General features: G+C 46.1%; 1 protein-coding gene across 4 annotated transcripts in view; it reads left to right on the top strand.

Annotated features, from left to right (window-relative positions):
* The window catches only part of ATP5PF (ATP synthase peripheral stalk subunit F6), a 114,881-nt gene that overhangs the window by 38,952 nt on the left and 51,233 nt on the right, over positions 1-24,696 (top strand). For 2 of the 4 annotated variants that reach the window (XR_012241790.1, XM_073617078.1), the window contains one exon: positions 11,104-11,212. The exons of the other annotated variants lie outside the window; for them this stretch is intronic. Coding sequence is in view for 1 of the 2 variants with exons in the window: in XM_073617078.1 (XP_073473179.1) it covers positions 11,104-11,105 (2 nt within the window). In the remaining variant the exon portion in view is untranslated. Of the gene's footprint in view, positions 1-11,103; positions 11,213-24,696 lie in introns of those variants that run through there. 4 annotated transcript variants of the gene reach the window in all.

The raw sequence follows: 24,696 nt of genomic DNA, 5'->3' as shown, positions 1-24,696 counted from the left end.
GCGTACCTGAAGACAAAAAAATGGTTAACAATAAAGCACAGTAAACGGTAAAGTATAAAAAATTGCATACCTGAAAAAGCAAACATGATAAAACATAATAACAATAAAACATTGCAGAATAGAATACAGTAAAAAAGAGCAGAACAATAGAGAGAGAATAGAGAGAGAGAGAACAATAAAACGACAACTATTTTTTTTTATTTTATATATATATTTTTTTTTTGACACTTTTTTTGTAACTAACTTTTATAACGGTAACCGGTTCCAGGTTCGGGTCTCTCAAAATGCGATGGCATCTTGGGAGACCCTGTGAAAGTGTGCCTAGTCTGTGCAATGCTGTACCCTACGCTAATACTCAACTAGTGAATGGTAGCGTTCAAAACATTCACCAATGCAAAGACCAGGATTGTCAGGACAGGAGGGACAATAATAGCGGGTGTCACGCCTATATCCGCGCTTCCTGCAGACACAACATCTTTTTTGGGGGGGTTCGTTGGGTAGGGGTACTCGGGAGGACATAAAGAAAATGCCTCTCATGCAGCCGACTGCATTTGATTGGGGATGTGAATGGGGGAAGTACGGGCGCTGCAGAAGTGGTGGGTTCCCAATTAGGATTGGCGAATGCAGCAGGAAGGGCACTATGGACACGACGGGCCTGTGTTTGTCTTCTTGGTGGCAGCGGGACACTACTTGTGCTTGTCACCTCACCAGCTTGAACTGCACTTATGGGACTCGCCACGTCACCAAGTGTTGCTGCAGTGCTGGTTTGACTACGACCGGGGTGTACTACGCCGCTGGTGCTTGCCAGTTCACCAAAACGCTACCAAAAAAACTGTTAGCGATCGCAGGGATCAAGGCCTGACTCTGCGAACGCTGCAGTTATGTGTTTAGTGTTTTGTAAGTGTCAGTGATCGATCGATACTGCACTTGGGTGGGCTGGGCTGGGCCGGGCGGAGGGGCAAAACACAGGTGCTAGCAGGTATCTGGGCTGATCCCGCTAACACTGCGTTTTTGGGAACCCTAAACTGCTGGGGACGCTAGTATAGATCTGATCGGATCAGATATTGATCCGTTCAGATACTATACCACTAAGGGAGGTGTACGCTGCGTGGGTGGGTGTTAGCGGTACTGGCGCTAACCTGACGCTGCCTGGGGCTGGTGCTTGCCAGTTCACCAAAACGCTACCAAAAAAACTGTTAGCGATCGCAGGGATCAGGCCTGACTCTGCGAACGCTGCAGTTATGCGTTTAGTGTTTTGTAAGGGACAGTGATCGATCGATACTGCACTTGGGTGGGCCGGGCCGGGCGGAGGGGCAAAACGCAGGTGCTAGCAGGTATCTGGGCTGATCCCGCTAACACTGCGTTTTTGGGAACCCTAAACTGCTGGGGACGCTAGTATAGATCTGATCGGATCAGATATTGATCCGATCAGATACTATACCACTAAGGGAGGTGTACGGTGCGTGCGTGGGTGTTAGCGCTACTGGCGCTAACCTGACGCTGCCTGGTGCTTGCTTGCCAGTTCACCAAAATGCTACCAAAAAAACTGTTAGCGATCGCAGGGATCAGGCCTGACTCTGCGAACGCTGCAGTTATGCGTTTAGTGTTTTGTAAGTGACAGCGATCGATCGATACTGCACTTGGGTGGGCCGGGCGGAGGGGCAAAACGCAGGTGCTAGCGGGTATCTGGGCTGATCCCGCTAACACTGCGTTTTTGGGAACCCTAAACTGCTGGGGACGCTAGTATAGATCTGATCGGATCAGATATTGATCCGATCAGATACTATACCACTAAGGGAGGCGTATGCTGCGTGCGTGGGTGTTAGCGGTACTGGCGCTAATCTGACGCTGCCTGGGGCGACGCATATCACCGCCGGGCGATCAGGGGGCTAAACCTTTATTTCGGTAATAAACGGCGGGTGCCCTGACACTATAAAAAATAAACGAACTAACCAGCGTCAACCGTAACGTTTATACGGTGATCAGTGGTGAAAGGGTTAACTAGGGGGCAATCAAGGGGTTAAAACATTTATTAGATAGTATATGGGGGTCCCTGACACTATAAAACGCTGACGGCGAACCTAAATATTTACGTCCCTAACTAGCGTCACCAGTGACACTAATACAGCGATCAGAAAAATGATCGCTTAGCAACACTGGTGACAGGGGGTGATCAAGGGGTTAAAACTTTATTAGGGGGGGTTAGGGGGGTATCCTAGACCTAAAGGGGGGTAATACTAACTGTCCCAACACTGTAACTGTCACAAACTGACACTATGCAGTAATCAGAAAAAAAAAAAAAAAAAAAAAAAACCTGCTGGTGTCAGTTTGTGACGGGGGGGGGGGGGTGATTGGGGGGGGATCGGGGGGCGATCGGGGGGGGGATCGGGGTGTTTTGTATGCCTGGCATGTTCTACTGTGTGTGTAGTGTGTTGTGCACTTACATTGATGTCTTCTCCCCTCGGCGCTGGAACGGAATACCGAGCTGAGGGGAGATGACATCATTTCCTTTGCTGCTGTTTAGCATACAGCAGCAAAGGAATGTTCCCATTGGCCGGCGGCGATCGCGAGGGGGGGGCCACGAACGGATGGCCTCCCCCTCATCTCGGATCGCCGGGGAACAGAACGGGACCGCCTCGGGCGGCGGGGGGGGGTCCGATCGGACCCCCCACCCGCGGAAGGCAAATCACGTACATGTACGTGATTTTGCCTGCCCGTGCCGCTTTGCCGACGTAAATCGGCGTTAGGCGGTCCTTAAGTGGTTAATGAGATTGTATATGTGATGACAATGACATGGAATTTTAAAATATGTGTGTATATGTATATTGACCTGCCAAATTGATTGGCACTGGTGAAGCGGCATTGATGGGTGCTGGTGAGATGGAATTTGATGGGTGCTGGTGAAGCGGCATTAATTTTCAAATCGATTTTTTTCCCCAGTGCAACAGGTGCCGGGGAGCAAATGACTCCTCTTCGTGTACACCACACACACTAGTGGGAATGGTCTCTTACCTTGCTGTAATGAGGTAACCACATATGTATAAATAACTGTATGATATGCTTCCTCCTTACACCAAACTCCTGGGCCAGTGAATATGGATCTAAATACTGTCTTTGTCTCTCAGTGGTTGCATGGATACAGAGATGGAAAGAAAAAAGGGAGATTCCGGATTGTGTAGTATGTGAAAACAATAGCCTTTATTATATAATCAACAATGAGGTATTCACATTAGGTAAATAGTAACAGGCAGAACTCCTACGAGCGGCAAGCTCGTTTGCCAGCGTCTATTCTGGTCCCTTTCTGTCCCTACGCGTGGCGTCACAGTCACATGACTTCATCAGGGGTAGCCACGTGACCGTAACGCCACGCGTAGGGGGTATTGGTGTAATATTCCTGTGCTGGAAGAGGGGGAATAAGGGTGTAATATTCCCTCTGGGGGGACATCTGTGCAGGAAGTTCTTGTCATACGATGGACACGGGGAGGCTCTGTTCACACCTAGGTGTTCCGGATTCTCGAATCGCCGCAAAACGTGGGACACACTTGCGATCCACTTACTTTCAATATCACCCCAATTGAGGCGTTATTTTGCCGTGATTGTTGCCCGACAAATTGCAGGACTGCTTTTGGGAAACAGGCGTCCTGCAATTTTGTTTGCATGATTTGTCAGGCGACAATCTTGTCCCGTGATTGGGGGAAAGTAACGGGATCACAAGCGTGTCCTTGCGTTTTGCGGCTATTGGGTAATCGCAGTAATTCCACCCGCGATCCGGAACACCGTTGGCCGGGAATCGAACCCGGGTCAGCTGCTGGGAAGGCAGCTATGCTCACTACTGCACCACCGACGCAAGGTAGCATGTCTTTGTAGTGTGGGAGGAAACCCGAGTACCCAGAGGAAACCCACGCAAACGCAGGGAGGATATGCAAACTCCATGCAGATAGTGTCCTGGTCAGGATTTGAACCAAGGACTCCAGTGCTGCAAGGCTAACCACTAAGCCTCTGTGCTGCCCATATGCGGCCTCTGTTCTCTAAGACCCGCCCCCACAGAGCGGAGTACATCAGTTATGTGCACTAAAAGTGCTTACAGAAGAAATCCAAACATAACCTAAACTACAATCTATATATATAACACTCCAAAACACACCCAAAGAATAACGCACACCTCCACAACATATACACACTTATCCTAATCTACAATATATAACACTCCTATAATAAAACACATCCAAATAACAATGAAGAGGGGTACAGTGGTACCCAAATTAGCAACACAATTCCATTCATACTTATGCCTCATTCACACGGGGGTATGAATCCGTACCCCATGGGAGGGCTGTGATTACCGGAACAGGGATGCACAGGTGTTACCAGCATCCTGTGTAGGCAGTCCCATTGCTGTCAACTGGGTGCAGCGGCTGTACCCAATGTGACATCTGTGTGGGTGCCGGTGCACGGCCCCGAATGCACCCAGGGTGCGTCCGCGCAGATACACCCGCATGGATGTCCTTTTTGGGGTAAACGCAGCACCCACACGGTACAGGTTCATACACCCTGTGTGAGTGAGACCTTGGACTTCTCAATGAAGGACCTCACTGGTGGGAAGAGTTCTCATTTCCCCAGCAGAGAAAGCCCCCCCCTACCCTCACCACCTTCTTTCCTCCAACCTTCCCTTCTCCCCCCCCATTTTTTTCCTCCTTCCCTGCCTCCCTCCCTTCCTCTCCTCCTCCCAACCCCCCACCCCCTTGTTCTACCTTTCCCTTTAGATTGTAATATTTAATGAACCTTAAATCTTAATGTCTACATTTACACTCTTGGCGACTCTTGGATATGAGGTATCTTTTGGAGGACTTGGTTCAGTTCCCCCCTGGGCCTGGCAGGCTATTTACAACCAACATCTTAGGTGCTTTTTTTACAGGTGATTATGATTGACATTTTTGGGTTCTAGTATTTATCGTTTTGGAGAGGGTACCTCCTGAGGGTAGATATTCCATAACACTATCCGCACACACAAAGATGAGCATCTTCCAAGAGAGTGGTGACATAGTGTACTCTCCAGTGATGATGGCTTGACTTGAAGATCCTCTCCCTAATGATCACTAGCAAATCATCCTCTGATATCTCCCCTTTACCACCTAGTTTAAAATTTCTTCCAACTTTTTGGCCATCTTCACTCCTCCCATTTAAGTGCAGACCGTCACTGCTATAGAGACGGTAATCAACTGAAAAGTCAGCACATTTCGCCATGAGGCCAAACCCCTCCTCCCTGCACCGTTCCTCAGCCACTTGTTAAGCTCCCTAAGCTCCTGCTCCTGGTGATTCAGAAGCTGCAGAAAGGGAAATAGAGGGGTGATGGGAAGACCCTCCAGTTACTGGAGTGGCAGCCGCGACCAATTTAGGAACCTGCGTTGTTACAGCCGTACCTGGTTCCTGGGAGGGTTCCTCAGACTTTGTGTTGATTCTTCTTCTAGGAACATAGCACAAATCTCACTCATCCCAAAAAATTCACCCAGGACGTTGATAGTTGGTGATTCAGAAGCTGCACAAAGGGAAATAGGGGGCTGATGGTAAGGCCCTCCAGTTACTGGTGTGGCAGCTGCCACCAGTGTAGGAACCTGTGTTTGTACAACAGCACCTCGTCCCTGGGAGGAATCCTCAGACTTTTTGTTGAGTCTTCTTCTAGGAACATAGTACAAATCTCCCTCATCCCCAAAAAAATCACCCACCTAACACACATTCTCTTTCTTCTCAAACTTTCTATCCTAGCCCAAATCCTCGTATTAGCCCAAATACCCCCCAAATTGTATTTTTCCAATCCCCTCCTTCTCCTAGACCCCCCCCCCACCTCCAAAATTACCCTTTTCAGTACAAATTTTTCCTCCCTATTTAAATCCCCCCCCCCCTCAGCACAAATCCCCCATTCCCCTCCTAGCACAAACATTCCCCCCAATCCTCTCTCCTGGCTCAAATCCCCCCAAACCTTCCTTCTAGCACATATCCCCCCCATTTCTCCTAGCACATATCCCCCCACAAATTCCCATTACACTTCCCAGCACAGATAGCCGCCCATCTCCCCTCCTCCAAAAACATCCCAAGCCCTCTATACAGCATGAGACAGGATTGCTCTTAGATAGCATTGAACTGTACACACAGTTTGATTACCACTCCCTATCCACATTTCCTGCTGCAGCCCTTGGAGGAGATAGGGGGTGGTAATCAAACTGTGTGTGTCTACAGTCCAATGCGATCTAATGCTGCGTACACACGAGCGGAATTTCTGTCTGAAAAATCTTGGATGGTTTTTCCGACGGAATTCCGCTCAAGCTTTGCTTGCATAAACACAGTCACACAAAAGTTCGCTATCCAAAGGATGTCCACAGGATGGCAAATACAATGATGATTCAATGCATGTAGCCCTCCCACAGGGCGTCATCAAATGGTCCTTTGATGACGCCCTGTGGGAGGGCGAAATGCATTGACGCAACTTCCGGCATGACTGAATTCACTTCCGGTCTCGTGGAAAGAACGCCATTAACGGCGTTTGCTGTATTCTTCTCAAATTTAATGCCTGTTTTTAACTTACGTTTGTAAGTATGCACTTTTTATGCGCAATAAATACCTGTTCATAGCATACTTCACTATTAGTCCCTTCTTTTCCTTTTGAGTACCTGGTGTTATGGCTGAGAAATCATTTTGAAGGATTATCTATCATCAAGTCACATCATTTAATCTGCCATCCAGTGGACATCCTTTGGATATTGTTATATTAAGTCTGTATTGACTCCCAGACTGAAAAGCTGGGTGTCGTTGTGATCTGGTGAGTGGGGACACATGTGGGGGTGTCTTGGTACGCCTGAAAGTCTTTCTGCAACATTTTCTCTGCACTTTTTGCACACCAGATGTGAAGTATTTTCCCAGTTTTTATGGACTTCAAGGTTTTGTTGTTTTTACTTATGATAGGTCTGTGTTTGTGAGCGTTGTATTTATGTATTTGCTTTGGTTGTTATCCCAAGAAAGACCGACTGCGGTTAAAATGTCTGCGGGTCGGGTGCATGTGAATTCATCATGTGCACTGATGGCCCGGACATTTAGCGGCAGTGGGTTGGGTGCGGCCTGAAGGCCGTAGGTTGCCGACACCTGCCTTAAGAGTTCCCTTCACGGAACCAATCCTATTTAATTTATTCATAAACGACTTGGAGGATGGGGGAAACCGTTCAATCTCAGTATTTGAGGACGATACTAAGCTAAGCAGGGCAATCATTTCTCCGCAGGATGTGGAAACCTTGCAAGAAGATCAGAACAAATTAATGGGGTGGACAACGACATGGAAAATGAGGTTTAATGTAGAAAAATGTAAAATAATGCATTTGGGTGGCAAAAATATGAATACAATCTACTCACTGGGGGGAGAACCTCTGGGGGAATCTAGGATGGAAAAGGACCCGGGGGTCCTAGTAGATGATAGGCTCAGCAATGGCATGCAATGCCAAGCTGCTGCAAGCAAAGCAAACAGAATATTTGCATGCATTAAAAAGGGGATCAACTCCAGAGATAAAATGATAATTCTCCCACCCTACAGGACTCTGGTCCAGCCGCACCTGGAGTATGCTGTCCAGGTCTGGGCACCAGTCCTCAGGAAAGATGTAATGGAACTGGAAAGGGTCCCATAGAAGGGCAACAAAGCTGAAAAAGGGACTGGAGAATATTAGTTATGAGGAAAGATTGCGAGCACTGAACTTGTTCTCTCTGGAGAAGAGAGGCTTGAGAGGGGATATGATTTCAATGTACAAATACCCTACTGATGACCCCACAATAGGGATAAAACTTTTCTGCAAAAGGGAATTTAATAAGACACCCGGCCATTCATTAAAATTAGAAGAAAAGAGGTTTAACCTTAAACTGCATAGAGGGTTCTTTACTGTAAGAGCGGTTAGGATGTGGAATTCCCTTCCACAGGCGGTGGTTTCAGCGGAGAGCATAGATAATTTCAAAAAACGATTAAACACCTGAACAACCGCAACATACAGGGATATACAATGTAATACTGACATATAATCACACACATAGGTTGGACTTGATTGACTTGTGTCTTTTTTTAGCCTACTATGTAACTAAGTGGCCAAGCCCAACCCCTGAAAAACAACTTGACTGGCCTGCACAGAGTCCTGACCTCAACCCAATAGAACACCTTTTGGACGAATTAGAGCGGAGACTTCGAGCCAGGCCTTCTTGTCCACATCAGTGCCTGACCTCACTGATGTATTTCTGGAAGAATGGTCAAACCTTCCCATAGACACACTCCTAAACCTTGTGGACAGCCTTCCCAGAAGAGTTGAAGCTGTTATAGCTGCAAAGGTGGGCCAACTCAATATTGAACCCTACGGACTAAGACTGGGATGCCATTAAAGATCATGTGAGTGTAAAGGCAGGTGTCCCAATACGTTTGACAATATAGTGTATGTCATCATGGATGCGGAGCGGCCTGAGGAGAAGAATATAAGAAGACGCCACGGAGGAGATGCCGGACGAAAACACTGGAGGAAGAGCCAGAAGAAGAAGAAGATGGAGGAAGAAACCGAAGGACGATAGAAGAAAGAAGAAGAATTTAAATAAAGGAATTGTCAAAAACTGTCTCTTGTCATTTTTAACATTTTTGGCAGTTTTTTTGTGAAATGGTAGGGGTACTTTTGTACCCCCTTACCATTTCACGCAGGGGGGAGGGCCGAGATCTGGGGGTCCCCTTATTAAAGGGGGATTCCAGATTCCGATAAGCCCCCCGCCCGCAGACCCCCACAACCACCGGGCAAGGGTTGTGGGGATGAGGCCCTTGTCCCCATGAACATGGGGACAAGGTGATTTGGGGGGCTACCCCAAAGCACCCTCCCAATGTTGAGGGCATGTTGCCTGGTACGGTTCAGGAGGGGGGGCGCTCTCTCGTCCCCCCCTCTTTTCCTGCAGCCTGCCAGGTTGCGTGCTCGGAGAAGGGTCTGGTATGGATTTTAAGGGGGGACCCCACGCCATTTTTAAAAAAAATTTTTGGCTGGGGTTCCCCTTAATATCCATACCAGACCTGAAGGGCCTGGTATGGAATTTAGGGGGACCCCCCCACGTCATTTTTTTAAAAAAATTTTGGTTCGGAGTTCCCCTGTGGGGAATTCCCATGCCATTTTTATCAATGAACTTTTATGTGTATTGTCGGACCGTCAATTCATTAATAGCTGCTAGTTTTAAATGACTTTTTTTCCTTTGAAATGTCATTTTGCTGTCAGACTGTTCTAAACACGGGAAACATGCGCCCCTTTACAGGCATACTATAGACACCCCCCAGGTACGAAATTTAAAGGGATATTACACTTTTATTGTTTCACTTTAAGCATTATTAAAATCACTGCTCCCGGAAAAACTGACGTTTTTAAAACTTTTTTTTTGCATTGATCCATGTCCCCTGGGGCAGGACCCAGGTCCCCAAACACTTTTTATGACAATACCATGAATATAAAATTAGCACTTTTGATTTTTCCCATAGACTTTTAAAGGGTGTTCCGCGGCATTCAAATTTGCCGCGAACACCCCAAATTGTTCGCTGTTCGGGGAACTGGCAAACAGCCGATGTTCGAGTCGAACGTGAGTTTGACTCGAACTTGAAGCTCATCCCTACTTCCCACTAGTTATCAATCTGAAATAGGTATGCAGATCAGAAATTTAAGGGGTCCTAATCTGTACACTTTAGGTCTGGGGTCCAAATTATTAACCACTTAAGAACCGGAAGGATTTGCCCCTTAATGACCAGGCCATTTTTTGCAATACGGCACTGTGTCGATTTAACTGACAATTGCGCAATCATGCGATGTTGTACCCAAACAAAACTGATGTCCTTTTTTTCTCCTCACAAATAGAGCTTTATTTTGGTGGTATTTGATCACATCCTGCGGTTTTTATTTTTTGCGCTATAAACAAAAAGAAAATTTTGAACAAAAAACTATTACTTTATGCTATAATATCCAAACAAAAATATAAAAAAACTAATTTCTTCCTCAGTTTAGTCCAATATGTATTCTGCTACGGTACATATTTTTGGTAAAAAGAAAATCGCAATAAGCGTATATTTATTGGTTTGCGCAAAAATTAAAGCGTCTATAGATTTATGGCATTTTTTTTTTTTTTTTTTTTATACACTAGTAATGGCGGTGATCTGCAATGATTACTGCGGCAGACAAATCGGACCATTGACATTTTGTACAGCGATCAGAGCTAAAAATAGCCACTGATTACTGTATAAATGTCCCTGGCAGGGAAGGGGTTAAGACCCCATTCACACAGGGACGACTTGTCAGGCGACCTAGTCGCCTGACAAGTCGCCTCCCGTTCTGTACTATGGAGCCGTTCTAAGGGGAGCGACGCAAGTCGCTCCGACTTAGAAAAAGGTTCCTGTACGACTTCGGGGGCGACTTGCATAGACTTCTATGCAGAAGTCGTTTTGCAAGTCGCCCGGGCATTCGTTTGCAGGTCGCCTCGCTGAGGCGACCTGCAAGTCGTGTTGCCCCTGTGTGAATGGGGTCTAAGTCTGTTCCCTGGGAGGTGTTGCTAACTGTATGGGTGCTGGGCTGACTGGAGGAGGAGAGGAGAGGGATTGCTGTTCCTAATCACTAGGAACAGACAATCTCTCTTCTCTCTCTCCTGACAGAATGGGGATCTGTTTGTATACACTTACTGATCCCCGCTTTGCCTGTTTCTTGAGTGATCGCAAGTGGCTTGCGGACATAGAGTCCGCCGGACCCGCTGGTTGCCTCCCCCCCGCTCGCAAATGAGCACGTGGGCGTGCCGGCGGCACGCGCGCACCCAAAAATCGGCATGTATGCGCCCGATGTACAATAACGGCGATTCGCGCAGGGGAGCTAACCTGCCGCAGTACAACTGCGGCGGGTGGTCCGTAACTATTTAAACAAAGTACATAAGAAAAGACCACAAATGACACCTGACATGTATTGGGGATCCTTCAAAGCAAAAAATTGTCGCCATATATAGAACTTTTGGCCAGATTTCATCTACTTGATGTAAGCTTAATTTCCCTTGTTTTAATTTCCTTTTTTTGTTTCTGTCATTTAGAACCAAAACTTGATGAAGTTCCGAAGTAAATTTTCCTTTATCCCTGAATACTACGGATGTCATCGGCCACATGTGTTCCTAGTAAATTAATAAACCATTTTGGTGATGACTTTCAGAGTGTCTGCTTATCTGTTTCCTCTGACAGATGTTAGTTCATATAGTCCTCCAAATGCATCTTTGACTTAGGGAGCACCTAACAAAAAAGAAACAGAAATATTGACACCTGTAATTGATTGCAAATACTGCGTCTTCTATAGTTCCTCCCCTGCAGCAGACAGTTCTTGGGCACAACGATCTCTGATTTTAGTGGGGTGAGCAGGCTCCCTGCAGTACTTGGTGGGTTTATTGCACTGCAGAGAAGGGCCCTTGCTCTCTGTGGAAGCAGAGGTGTCTTTGCAAAGGCCAAGTATGCAAATAAGGAATACCTGTATGTCTAACACCCTTATCTGAATAGTTGATTTAGATTAGTTACCTATTAAATTGTGCATTTTCTATTTTGTTATTTTTCAAAAATGCATTGCAGTGCCTGAAGAGAAGGGTTTTTTGTTTTTTGTTTTTTTATTGAATCGTACAGTGATGAAAAAAAGTATTTGATCCCCTGCTGATTTTGTACGTTTGCCCACTGACAAAGTAATGATCAGTCTATAATTTTAATGGTAGGTTTATTTTAACACTGAGACACAAAATAACAAAAAAATCCAGAAAAGCATTTTTAAAAAAGTAATTAATTGATTTGCATTTTAATGAGTGAAATAAGTATTTGACCCCTTCGTAAAACATGACTTAGTACTTGGTGGCAAAATCCTTGTTGGCAATCCATAGAGGTCAGACATTTCTTGCAGTTGGCCACCAGGTTTGCACACATCTCAGGAGGGATTTTGTCCCATTCCTCTTTGCAGATCCTCTCCAAGTCATTAAGGTTTCGAGGCTGACATTTGATAACTCAAATCTTCAGCTCCCTTCACATATTTTCTATGGGATTTAGGTCTGGAGACTGGCTAGGCCACTCCAGGACCTTCTTGAGCCACTCCTTTGTTGCCTTGGCCGTGTGTTTTGGGTCATTGTCATGCTGGAATATCCATCCACAACCCATTTTCAATGCCCTGGCTGAGGGAAGGAGGTTCTCACCCAAGATTTGACAATACATGGCCCTGCCCATCTTCCCTTTGATGCAGTGAAGAGTTGTCCTGTCCCCTTAGCTGAAAAACAGCCCCAAAGCATAATGTTTCCACCTCCGTGTTTGACGTTTGGGATAGTGTTCTTGGGGTCATGTGCATCATTCCTCCTCCTCCTCCAAAAGGCGAGTTGGGTTGATACCAAAGAGCTCGATTTTGGTCTCATCTGACCACAACACTTTCAGCCAGTTCTCCCCTGAATCATTCAGATGTTCATTAGCAAACTTCAGGTGGGCCTGTACACGTGCTTTCTTGAGCAGAGAGACCTTGCAGGCGCTGCAGAATTAGTGTGTTACCAATTGTTTTCTTGGTGACTATGGCGCTGCCTTGAAACCATTGACAAGATTCTCCCGTGTAGTTCTGGGCTGATTCGTCACTGTTCTCATGATCATCGAAACTCCACGAGGTGAGATCTTGCATGGAGCCCCAGACGGAGGGAGATTGACAGTTATTTTGTGTTTTTTTTCATTTGCAAATAATCGCACCAACCGTTGTCATCCTCTCACCCAGCTGCATGGCGATGGTCTTGTAGCCCATTCCAGCCTTGTGTAGGTCTACAATCTTGTCCCTGACATCCTCCTTGGACAGCTCTTTAGTCTTGGCCAATGTGGAGAGATTGGAATCTGATTGCTTCTGTGGAAAGGTGTCTTTTATACAGGTAATAAGCTGAGATTAGGAGCACTCCCTTTAAGAAAGTACTCCTAATCTCAGTTTGTTACCTGTATAGAAGACACCTAGGAGCCAGAAATCGTGCTGATTGATAGGGAATCAAATACTTAATTCACTCATTAAAATGCAAAAAGGTCTCTAGGAGAACAGTAACTCATCAGATTTCTCATATTTAAGAACTAGCTGATCTAGGTGATAAAATTGGCAATAATGATGCACAGTAAATATATAGCGGGTAAAATAAGTATTGAACACGTCACCATTTTTCTAGGTAAATATATTTCTGCAGTTTCTGTTGACATGAAATTTTCACCACATGTCGGTAACAACCTATGCAATCCATACATACAAAGAAACCAAAACAAATAGGATCAGTTGTGTAAGAAAAAGTAATGACACAGGGAAAAAGTATTGAACACGCTAACTGAAATGTATTTAATACTTGGTACAAAATCCTTTGTTCTTAACAACTTCCTGCCCAGCCTATAACAGATTGACGGCCGGGAAGTGGTTCTGTTATCCTGACTGGGCGTCATATGACGTCCAGCAGGATAACATGCCCTGCGGGCGCGCGCTGCGTGGCGATCGCGAGTGCAGCGTGTCAGTCTGACCAATCACAGCTGATCATCGCATGAACCAGGAAGTGCCGGTAAATGGTGTTCCTCAGTTCGCGCGGACAGGGAGAGCCGATCAGTGGCTCTCCCTGTCAGAGGGGGGGTCTGTGCTGATAATCAGCACACTGATTATCAGCACAGCCCCATCAAATGTACCCATAAACTGCCAATCGGTGTCCAGTCAGTGCCCCATCATAACCCCCTGCCAGTGCCAATCAGTGCCCACCACAGTGCAAATCAGTGCCCACCATAGTGCCAATCAGTGTCCATCACAGTGCCAATCAGTGCCCAGCATTAACACCTGTCAGTACCTGCCCAATCAGTGCTGCCCATCAGTGCCATCTATTAGTGTCCATCAATGCCCCCTATCAGTGCCCATCAATTCTACATATCAGCGGCTCCTCATCAGTGCCTATCAGTGCCAACTCATCAGTGCCCATCTGTGCTGACTCATCAGTGCCCATCAGTGAAGGAGAAAACAGAATTTTATAACAGAAACTAAGAAAAACTTTTTTTTTTTTCAAAAATGTCAGTCTTTTTTAGTTTGTTTAGCAAAAAATATAAACCGCAGAGGTGATCAAATACCACTAAAAGAAGCTCTATTTGTGGGAAGAAAATGATAAAAATTTAGTTTGGGTACAGTGTTGTATGACCGCACAATTGTCAAATTGTCATTCAAAGTGCAACAGCACTGAAAGCTCAAAATTGTCCTGGGCAGGAAGGGGTGAAAGTGCCTGGTATTGAAGTGGTTAATGACCACTTCAAGACGCCTCCGGTATGGAGAAACTAGTCGCGTGCATTGCTCAGGTGTAATTATGGCCCGTTCTTACACACCGGTTTCAAATCTTAAGGCGGGTTTCCCTGCATCCAATTCGCATAGCAGGAGATTGTGACTGGCTCTCTATGGAGCCGGTTTTCACATCTCCAAAGCGGCTCTGGTGCGAGTTGCACAGGAGTTTTGTGTGTCTTTTGGTCCGTTTCAGGCCCGAATTCAGCCCAAAATTCGGGCTGAAATCAGACCTGAAACAGTGAATGGAGATGCACCGGACTCCTGCTGTGAGCTGGAGCGTGCTGCGATGTGAACCCAGCCTTAAGGTTCCATGTGCCTCTTCCATGAACGCTGATCTTTAGTTCTTTCCATAGATTTTCTATTGGATTTAAGTCAGGTGATTAGCTGGGCCATTCTAGCAACTTTATTTTCTTTCTTTGAAATCAATTGAGAGTTTTCTTGGCTTTGTGTTTGGGATCATTGTCTTGCTGTCCACCCTCATTTCATCTTCATTATCCTTTTAGATGGCAGCAGATTTTTATCAAGAATGCTAGGGCTGATAAACTGTAGGACCACCAGGTCTCGCAGCACTGCCGCACCCTCCGCTGTACCACAGGGGGCCATTTAAAACTCCAGATAGGCAAGACAGCCTGGCGTGGAATGCACGTCAATGTTGAGAACTGTAAGGCTCGGTTCACACTGGGGCGACTTGTCAGGCGACCTAGTCGCCTGACAAGTCGCCTCCCGTTCTGTGCTATGGAACCGTTCTAATTGGAGCGACGCAAGTCGCTCCGACTTAGAAAAAGGTTCCTGTATTACTTTGGGGGCGACTTGGGGCGACTTGCATAGACTTCTATGCAGAAGTCGTCTCGCAAGTCGCCCCGGCAGTCGTTTGCAGGTCGCCTCGCTGAGGCGACCTGCAAGTCGTGCCGCCCATGTGTGAACCGAGCCTAAGAGTGAGCCGGAAATGCATTCCAGCTGCTCCTCAATGACTGAGGTGGGGAGGTTGGCGGATGACCTCACAATCTCTATCTCAGCCAATTGGAGGATACCTTGTATTCATAAAAAAAAAATACAGGGCTTCCTGTCAATGGCTGATCAGCGCTCAAACCGATTTGGATTTTGTTTTGAGAGCGGGATGGGAAATCCCTGAACTGCTCATTCATACTAAGATCCTCTTGCAGGAATGATGAACATAAACAAGATGCGCTCCCTATATGGCCTATAGGTCTACTCCAATTAATCATCTGCCAAATGTTACATAATACTCCATAAGGGATCTAGCGTATATGTACTGGAAACACCCACTGGGATGTTTTCCTCTTGGTCCTTGTCACTCTTGCAATGAGGTTTAACTACACCGAGGGGTTGATGTACAGTCATTTTAGCGGCGCTATTCTTGCTTTTAACCCTGCTAGCGGTCGATGAAGGGGTTAAATGCGCCCGTGTAGCGCCACTGCTGAAGCACTTTGCAGGCGTTTCGGCAGCGGTGCCCATTCATTTCAATGGGCAGGAGCGGTGTATACACCGCTCCAAAGATGCTGCTTGCAGGACATTTTTTAACGTCTTGCCAGAGCATCGCCTCAGTGTGAGAGCACTCCAGGGGTTGCTAGGGGCCCCTTCAACAAAGAGCAATTTCACCATCTCTGATAAGTAACCTGGGCACCGATGATCTTTTTAGCTGTCTGTAAGAGGAAAATTCTTCTCACTGACCCCAAATGAAAGAAACATTGCTCCTACTGACCACCAATGGAAGAAGCATTCTTCCCACTGCCCACAAATGTAGGAAGCATTTTTTACCCACAACCACCAATTGAAGAAGCATTCTTCCTACCGACCACCAATGGGGGAAACATTCTTCCCATTGACCACCAATGGGAGAAGCTCTCTTCCCAATGACCACCGATAGAAGAAGCATTTTTCCCACTGACCACCAATGGAAGAAGCATTTTTACCACCAATCAACAACTGAAGAAGCATTCTTCCCACTGACCATCAATGCAAGAAGCATTCTTCCTACTGACCACCAATGGAAGAAGATTTCTTCCCACCAACCACCAATGGAAGAAGCATTCTTCCCACCAACCAGCAATGGAAGAAGCATTGTTCCTACCGATCACCAATGGGAGAAGCATTCTTCCTACTGATCATCAATGGAAGAAGCATTCTTCCTACCGATCACCAATGGGAGAAGCATTCTTCCTACTGACCATCAATGGAAGAAGCATTCTTCACACTGGCCACCAGTCCATTGTATTGTGAGCTGCAGATAAAGTTGTTTTTGGCAGGGGTTCTCTTAGACCTGAAAGTTCCAAGTTAAAAAGGTTGAGGAAGGCTGCTTTATATAAGTAGCATTGATTCACCACATAGAATGGAGCCGTGGAGCCGTACACCATGGTCAGCAACGATAAAAGTTAAAATTGCTCATTCTAGGCAGCTGTGAAATATGGAGACATTTTCACATCCCACCATATCAAGCTAAGGCTCGAAACTGATGACAGGTACACATAGTTGGCATAGATTAAAAGTTGGCAATATATTACTTCCTGCCATATTTAGCCCGACAGATCTGTATATTTTCTACCATCCAGCTGAATGCTAGATCGGAATAGCTTGGTATATTATAAATAACTTCATCATAATTTTTTTTTGGTATTGACAGTGCTCGAGATATAATATGGAATGCAAGTCAATTAAATTTGGCACTAGGATTTCACATAACAGATATTCCAAGAGTGTACTTGTTGCAGACGATACAATGCTGATGTTACAAATAGCGGACTATACTTATCACCACCCTCAACATGAATGCGTTCTCTCTGCTCTTCCAAGAAATTCATAAAGCGATATAGGATGATCCCTCTGACATGGCTAACAGTGTATTTTGGGAGGAGATAGCCAGGAATGACTAAGACAACTGGTTCTGAGAAAAAAAGGTATGTTCTAGTGGAAATTGTTATACATTGCTGGAAAAAGAATGCTGGGACTTGTAGTTACAGCACAGATGAAGAGCTACAATGCTGAAGGGTTTATGTACACTGATGCTTTTACAGTGCTAAAGTGTATGTAAACCCTAACAATAAATGTCTCTTAGGCCCCTTTAAAACAAAGGGTCCAATCAGGTCCACTTGTCAGTTTTTCAGGTGGACCTGATTGGACCCTCCATTCACCCCTATAGACCAGTGGGTGTAAATGGACTTTTGTCCACATACCTCCAATCCGATCTGCTAAAAAAAACGTAAGTGGATCCACCCCCCTCTGTCTAGGCAGATCGTATCGGAGGACAGACCGTTGTAAACAGACTCCACATGTCCATAGAGCAGAGCAGGCTCAGCTTGTGTCTCCTCTACAAAAACTAAGCGGACACGGACCTGTCATCCGCCTACTCTGCTTATCCCCTGCTGATCTAATCGGGGTCCACCTCGTGTGAAAGGGGCCTTATTTACTCCCTTTTTGTCTACTAAGTTAAGCATTAAAGTGACAATAAACTTAAAGAGGAGCTCCATTCACCCCCCCAAAAAAGAGTCAGCAGCTACAAATACCGTAGCTGCTGACTTTTAATATAAGGACACTTACCTGTCCAGGGATCAAGTGACGTCGGCACCTAAGCCGATTCTTCAATTGGCTTTGGGTGCAAGCATCGGGCATCTTAGGTAAGGGAAACTGGCACTGAACCCTTCCGGCTTCACAGCCAGTTTCCTGCTGTGCATGCGCAAGTCGCGCTGGGCTTTGTGAATGGTTCAGTTGTGGGGGGAAGGAGGAGGGAGAGGATGCAAACAAGAGGAGCTTCCCCTTTTGGGTGGAGCTCCGCTTTAATTTTTTTTACATCAATCATTTTAAAAAATCAAGAATACCATGGCTCTGTTTTTGTTTATTTTTAAGTCTCTTTCTATTGTTGTTTATCTTTTCTGTAAGCTCAAAACATACCTGTTGAACCTGCCAGAAATACAGAAAGCTGGTAACTGCCTGCGCACTTAGTTATCAGTTAGCATTGTGTTCAGTTTTAGTAGTGCTGTCCTAAGGTGACAACGCTGAACCTCTATAGATACAGTACAGTGAGTGAACGTTGTCACGCTAAGACATGAAGAATATAGGTCCCTCCGCTGTACTATTGTATTCTGACGGCGGGGACTCCCTGCTGTCAGAATACATTGATCAGCACTGCAGCTGATTGGCTGCATGCTGCTGATCAAACATGGTTTTCCGACAGGAAAATCAGGTGCTTCAAACCCCCCCCCCCCACGCATTGGAATCCATGGCTCGGCGCCACTGATATGTAGATCAGGGGGGCGGACGCATGGATAGGGGAGGCGGCGCCCGTGCGCCCTCTATGGACGGGCTGCCACTGAGTGTACCCAGCTCAAGACGGTGGCATCCAGCAGCAGTTTCAGGGCTATTGGATGTCTACACAAGTAGGGCCTTTACAGGTAAGTAACATACATAAACTACACTAAATGCACATATAGTCTAAAGATTTTGGCTAAAATGGTCTGGTGAGTCTCTTTAACCAAGCATTGGCTCCCAGTGCTCCCTGCCTGTTCACTGCAGGTAAAATGAGAACTTACAGTATTTATAGTGTGGGATGAGTTGGGGCAACTTTTTTTTTTAACTTCAAGAGATTCTTGCAGGGGACAAATAGTGTCATTTTTAGAGCAGTTTAGAGAATGTAATTCTGAACTAGTTGGTTTGGCTTCCATTAATTTAATTTGGAAGTTAGCATTTAAATATTATATTTATGGTTGTGCCTGAATGGCAACCATAGACAGATCACGTGATTGGCACAGACCATGTGACTGGCACAATGGCAGATAAAGGAAGGAAGGGTGACCTCTGGAAATCGCACATCTATGATGTCCTGCTGCAATGAATGGAGTGGCAATCTCAGCCTGGACTCTGACCAGGTCACGCCTCCAATGCATTGGGGGCGTGGCCTGGTCCAGACTGAGATTGCCACTCCATTCATTGCAGCAGGACATCATAGATGTGCGACTTCCAGGGGTCACCTTTCCTTCCTTGAACCTTTGCAGGACAGGCTACATTGCCTGTTAGCACTCTAGCAGCAGTTGTGGATGCACTGTCTACATACCCCCTCCCTATCGAGCCTGAGCAGCCCACACACTTTTCCCAGGTCACAATGGCAGATAAAGTCTGGGTATTTTAGAAGATAATTATGCATTTCAGCACTCTCTAGCTTTTATTAAGAGAACTCAGAAGGAAGAGTTTAAAGCAGTCTAATAATAAACCTGTAATTATGAGTATCCCAGGTCCTGCTGGCTGCTGATTAATATACAGTAAAACCTTGGTTTGAGAGCGTTTTGCAAGACAAGCAAAATTTTTTAATAAATTTTGACTTGATATACAAGTAGCGTCATGTCACAACTGAGTATAAAAGAGAAGAGAGGCGTATCTAAGTGTAGGAATACAGTTACATTTAATGAAGGTACAACATTTAGAAACTCACATGGTTAATGATTAAAACAGGCACATCTAAGTATGCAGGCATCCGGGGTAAAGCTGTCCACATAGACCATCCTCTGCACTGCCATTGACGTCATCCCTTCCACGCTGTGCTACACGAGTGGCTCAAGCCAAGCTTTCTGATCGCTCTACTACAGGATAGTCTTCACGATTGCAGACTGACAGCGGTGAGAGCCAACGGTGCGTAGGACGGTCTATGTGGACCACTTTACACTGGATGCCTGCATAATTAGATGTGCCTCTTTTAATCATCAACCATGTGAGTTGCTAAATGTTGTACCTTCATTAAATGTAACCATATTGCTACATTTAGAGGTGCCTCTCTTCTCTTTTATACACTGTATTTTGCTTCTAATCCCCTTCTGGAGGCTGCCATTTGTGGATGAACATTTTATGGTTTCACAACCTATCACATTGCTATAATCTTTTTCTATGGACTATAAACTGAAGGATTTATGAATAAATGGTTGTGGAACGAATCTTTTAAATTTTTATTATTTCTTATGGGGAAATTCGCTTTGATATACAAGTGCTTTGGATTACAAGCATGCTTCTAGAACTAATTATGTATATATAAACAGAAACAAAAACAAATAAAATGAACATTCAAAGGTTGCCGTACATGGTCAAAAGTCCCCCCCATTCTCTTTTGTGGGGGGGGACTTTTGACCATGTCCGGCAACCTTTGAATGCTCGTTTTTTTTGTTTCTGTTTATATATACATTGTTATGTCTTCTCTGACTATATATTTCTTTATTTAGAACTCATGAAATTAATACAGGTATAACCAACTGTCCCTGAGGAAGCCAATGTTGGCGAAACATGTAGGAACATAATACCTGTGAACAAGACCTGCCGCCACACTACTGGCTGGTTCTTGTAATATTGCTGCATATGCTGGTTCTCTATCTTTTCCCGTACTGTTTGTTTACACCCTTGTTGTGTATACTCTTTTTGTATACCCTCTTTTAATCTGTTTGTCAATAAAACATTATATTTTTAATACTAATGTGTCACTGTATACCCTGTTTCCCCGAAAATAAGACCTAGCGTGATTGTCGGAGATGGCTGCAATATAAGCCCTACCCCCCAAATAAGCCCTAGTTAAAGTCCTTGTAGGTCTTATTTTCAGGGTAGGGCTTATTTTCGGGGAAACAGGGTAGGGCTTATTTGGGGGGTAGAGCTTATATTGCAGCCATCACTGACAATCACGCTAGGTCTTATTTTCGGGGAAACAGGGTAGCATTCAAGATTTTGGCACCGTTATAATCCCCTTACTTTCTCCTTACTATTAGTATAGCACGGTGTTTGCGGCTCTGTGCCGCTCCACCTATCGTGATCACCTCACTGCCCATCTCACGGGTTGCGCCAATGGGCTTTCTCAAATGTTTAGGCTTACTTGCACAACTGACACTTTGAGTTATCTAATTGTAGCGCCCTTAGCAGAGGGGTAGCTACCATAGTTAAATTGTTAGCGATCCATTGATTTCTCCCTAAGTTTGGCCTTGTTGTACTTTACTCTTCTACCACTAGGTGGCCGGGCACTTGGTGGTACTAGATATGAGAAGGGCAATCAAAGGTCAGGTTATGGGTATGTGGGTCTCCTGGCCAATGGGCAGGGGTTTTCTTTAATCCCTTGGCCTGCTGGGAGAGCCTATATATTCGGGTGAGGTCAGGTGATCTGTGTTCTGTGCCACTCGGACTGCCGTCTGGGTGGACGTGTGTGTCGTCTGCCCCGGGCTGTTAGCCAGAGATTGGGCCTATGCCGGGGGCATGTGGCTGCCAGGCTGTGTGAGGGCCTATCCAGAGGTAACAAGGCAGCGCAGGGTTGGGATTGCGACTTGCAGTCCAATCAAATCTGACGGTTCTGTCGGACGGTGATCAAGTCAGGGACCCAACCAGTGATGGAGACGCTTGTAGAGCAGCCTTGTGTGTCAAGCCATGGACCGAGCCCGTTAACAGGGGTGAAGCTTGAGGAGTAGCTGGAGTGTCAAGCTAGGGACCCAGCAGAGACGCGGGGGGGGGGTGACGCTTGAGGGGGTACCACCGCCAACCTTGAAGGAGCTCTAAGGATTCATAGTCAGTGAATCAGTGGGTCTAGTGAGAGGCCAGGAGCTCGGTATTGAAGAACTAAAAGGAGCAGTTGTAGTGGAGCTAAAAGAACTGATACGTTGAGTTAGGAACTGTTAAAGGACTGTTACCATAGGTGACAGCAATCCTGCTCGTGCAGAAGTGGCACCTTACTGGAGCCTTTCCCTGTATGGCTATTCTCCTATTGAAGTCTCGGAGTCTGCCAATTGAGTTTGCAACTATCTAAGGGTGTCCTGGCCCTAACCCTCTTTCCCCCAAAATATATAAAAAGGACTGTCAAAAGATATAAAACCTCTTTTACATCCAAGAAGTGTCCAGCGCCCAATGACTTTTACCATCTTTGCACCCACTATGCCTCACAACCCACCACATATTGAAGGATGTCAGCTATCTTTGGCCTTGGAGGTTTTTATTAGACCAGAAGAGGTAAAAGACCTTGCTACATTTAGCGCCCAACGCGGGGCTAAGGTGTTGTCTTTGTAGCAGTCGTCCATGGCAACCGGCTTCTGCTCCATTGGGACTTTGCCTGGCTCTGTGGGAAGGTGGCAAGTAACATTTACCCTTCTTATAGACTGTGTTGTCATGTGTACTATTAGTGTGGGGAAGAACCACCAAGTCATGGGAAAGATTCATCCTTCCCTTTTGACACTTCCCGCCAGCGATGTAAGGGTTAAAACAGGCGCCAAAATGGACTTCATTACAGTTTTGGCGTGCCGCAACAATAAGGAGGCGGGCAACACAGTTCCCAAGAAACATTTGCACCAATCTGATGGCAGGGGGAGGAGTTCCTGCTCTGCAGAGGTGGATAAGGAAGTGCCACCACGTGTGTCTGATTATGGGTTAGTGAAGAAGATGGGGCAATTGTGGAGCATGATGTCGGATTGGGCAATGTACCTTTCCAGGGATGGATCTCAGTTGGGGTCAGTCGAAGGGTGTTCTGACTGACAACGGAGTACAGTATGCACCAGAGGGTCAACTCGCCCTGTATACAGTTGGAGGTTACGCTGGGGCTGATCTGTGAGTGTGTTCTAGTCTGACCCCCCCAGTTGAGGCCTTGGATCATGTGTGGATGTTGTGGAAAACACTTGTTTGAGATCGTCTCTACCACACAATCCCCGAGGATTTTGCATATGAACCAAAATGGGGATGTTGCTGTCCCTGCTGGAAGCGGTACCCAGAGTCTACCGTCGTCGAGCGAGAAGCTGTTAACATTGGATCAATGACTTCCCCTGGGCTCCACACGTTGATTGCTCCTAGGGGCCAGGGGTCAGGCTCAGCTACTTACCTTGCCTGAGCCGCCCGAAGGAAAAATACCAGAATCGGGTAAGCCAGTGGAGAATGAAAGCAGTGTGCCTGAGGGGAAAGCGGAATTAGCGGTCGATGAGAGGTGAGCCCTTGAGGCACGTGTGACAATGCCAACTGTATCCGGCTGTGTACCGGACAGAGAGTGTTCTAACATTACAGAGCCAGACATCTTGCTGGCTGGTCTACTCGAGTCCGATCTGAATGCGATACTGGACAGCAAAGAATGGAGTGAAAGTGATGAGGAATTAATGGAAGATATGGCAGATTGCCAGGAACATTGGATTCCTAAAATCACCTGTTACTGCAGCGACAGGCTCAGCACCAAATGTCCTCAATGCAAGGATTTGAATCCGGTATGGGAACCTTTATACCCTGCCCATGGAATCGTAGATACGGAATTGGAAAAAGCTACAAGGGATAAAGTAACAATGATGTAAGGTTGCTAATATGTTGCTAATATCTTCACTCTGCCACTGATGGCCTTTATGACAAAATCGCACCCCTGTCCTGCCCAGACCTAACCACTTCCATCTACAACACCACGTTGTCATCCTCCCTAGACGTACTTGCTCCTCTTTCTACATGCAGAACCAGGCCCCATCTGCCACAACCCTGGCAAACAGACGACACCAGAAGTCTCAAGAGACACAGCCGTGCTCTTGAGCGAGCATGGCGTAAATATAAATCTAAATCCCTGCAAGATTTTACCCTCTACAAATCTGCCCTTCTCAAATACAACTCCTGCCTCCACACTGCTAAACAAACCTATTACAACACTCTCATCAAAACCCTCTCATCCAAACCTCGTCAACTCTTTTCTACCCTTAATTCCTTACTTCACCCCCCATTGCCCCCACCCACCAACTTGCTTACCGCTCAACAAATTGCCAACCACTTCAATAGCAAAATCAACACAATTCGCAAGGAGATATTCAGCATTCAAATTCCTCCCCTACCCAACATATCGAGTCCAACACCACACTCAATACTCTCCTCCTTTTGCCCAGTTACCACAGAAGAAGTTGATAAACTCCTCTTCATGGCCCACCTCACTACCTGTCCCCTGGACCCCGTCCCCTCTCAATTACTGCGACCACCTTCCCACTTTATCCTCAACTCCCTAAGCCACATCTTCAACCTCTCCCTCTCCTCTGGCACCTTTCCTTCCCCCCTCAGACATGCACTGGTTACCCCCATACTCAAAAAACCCTCACTAGACCCCACCTGTTTGAATAACTTAAGACCTATATCCCTGCTCCCGTTTTCCTCCAAGCTCATCGAACGCCTTGTTCATGACCAAATGTGTCGCTACCTCATGGACAACAACCTTCTCGACCCCCTACAGTCTGGCTTCTGCCCACAACATTCTACTGAAACTGCCCTACTAAAACTCACCAATGACCTAATAACTGCCAAAATCAATGGCCACTACTCCATACTCATACTTTTAGACCTCTCTGCTGCCTTTGACACAGTTGACCACCTGCTCCTC

This window comes from Aquarana catesbeiana, linkage group LG02 (genome assembly GCF_042186555.1).
Source record: "Aquarana catesbeiana isolate 2022-GZ linkage group LG02, ASM4218655v1, whole genome shotgun sequence".
Classification (NCBI taxonomy): Eukaryota; Metazoa; Chordata; class Amphibia; order Anura; family Ranidae; genus Aquarana; species Aquarana catesbeiana.
Note: the sequence above shows the minus strand (reverse complement) of the source record. Positions and strands in the feature narration are given on the sequence as shown.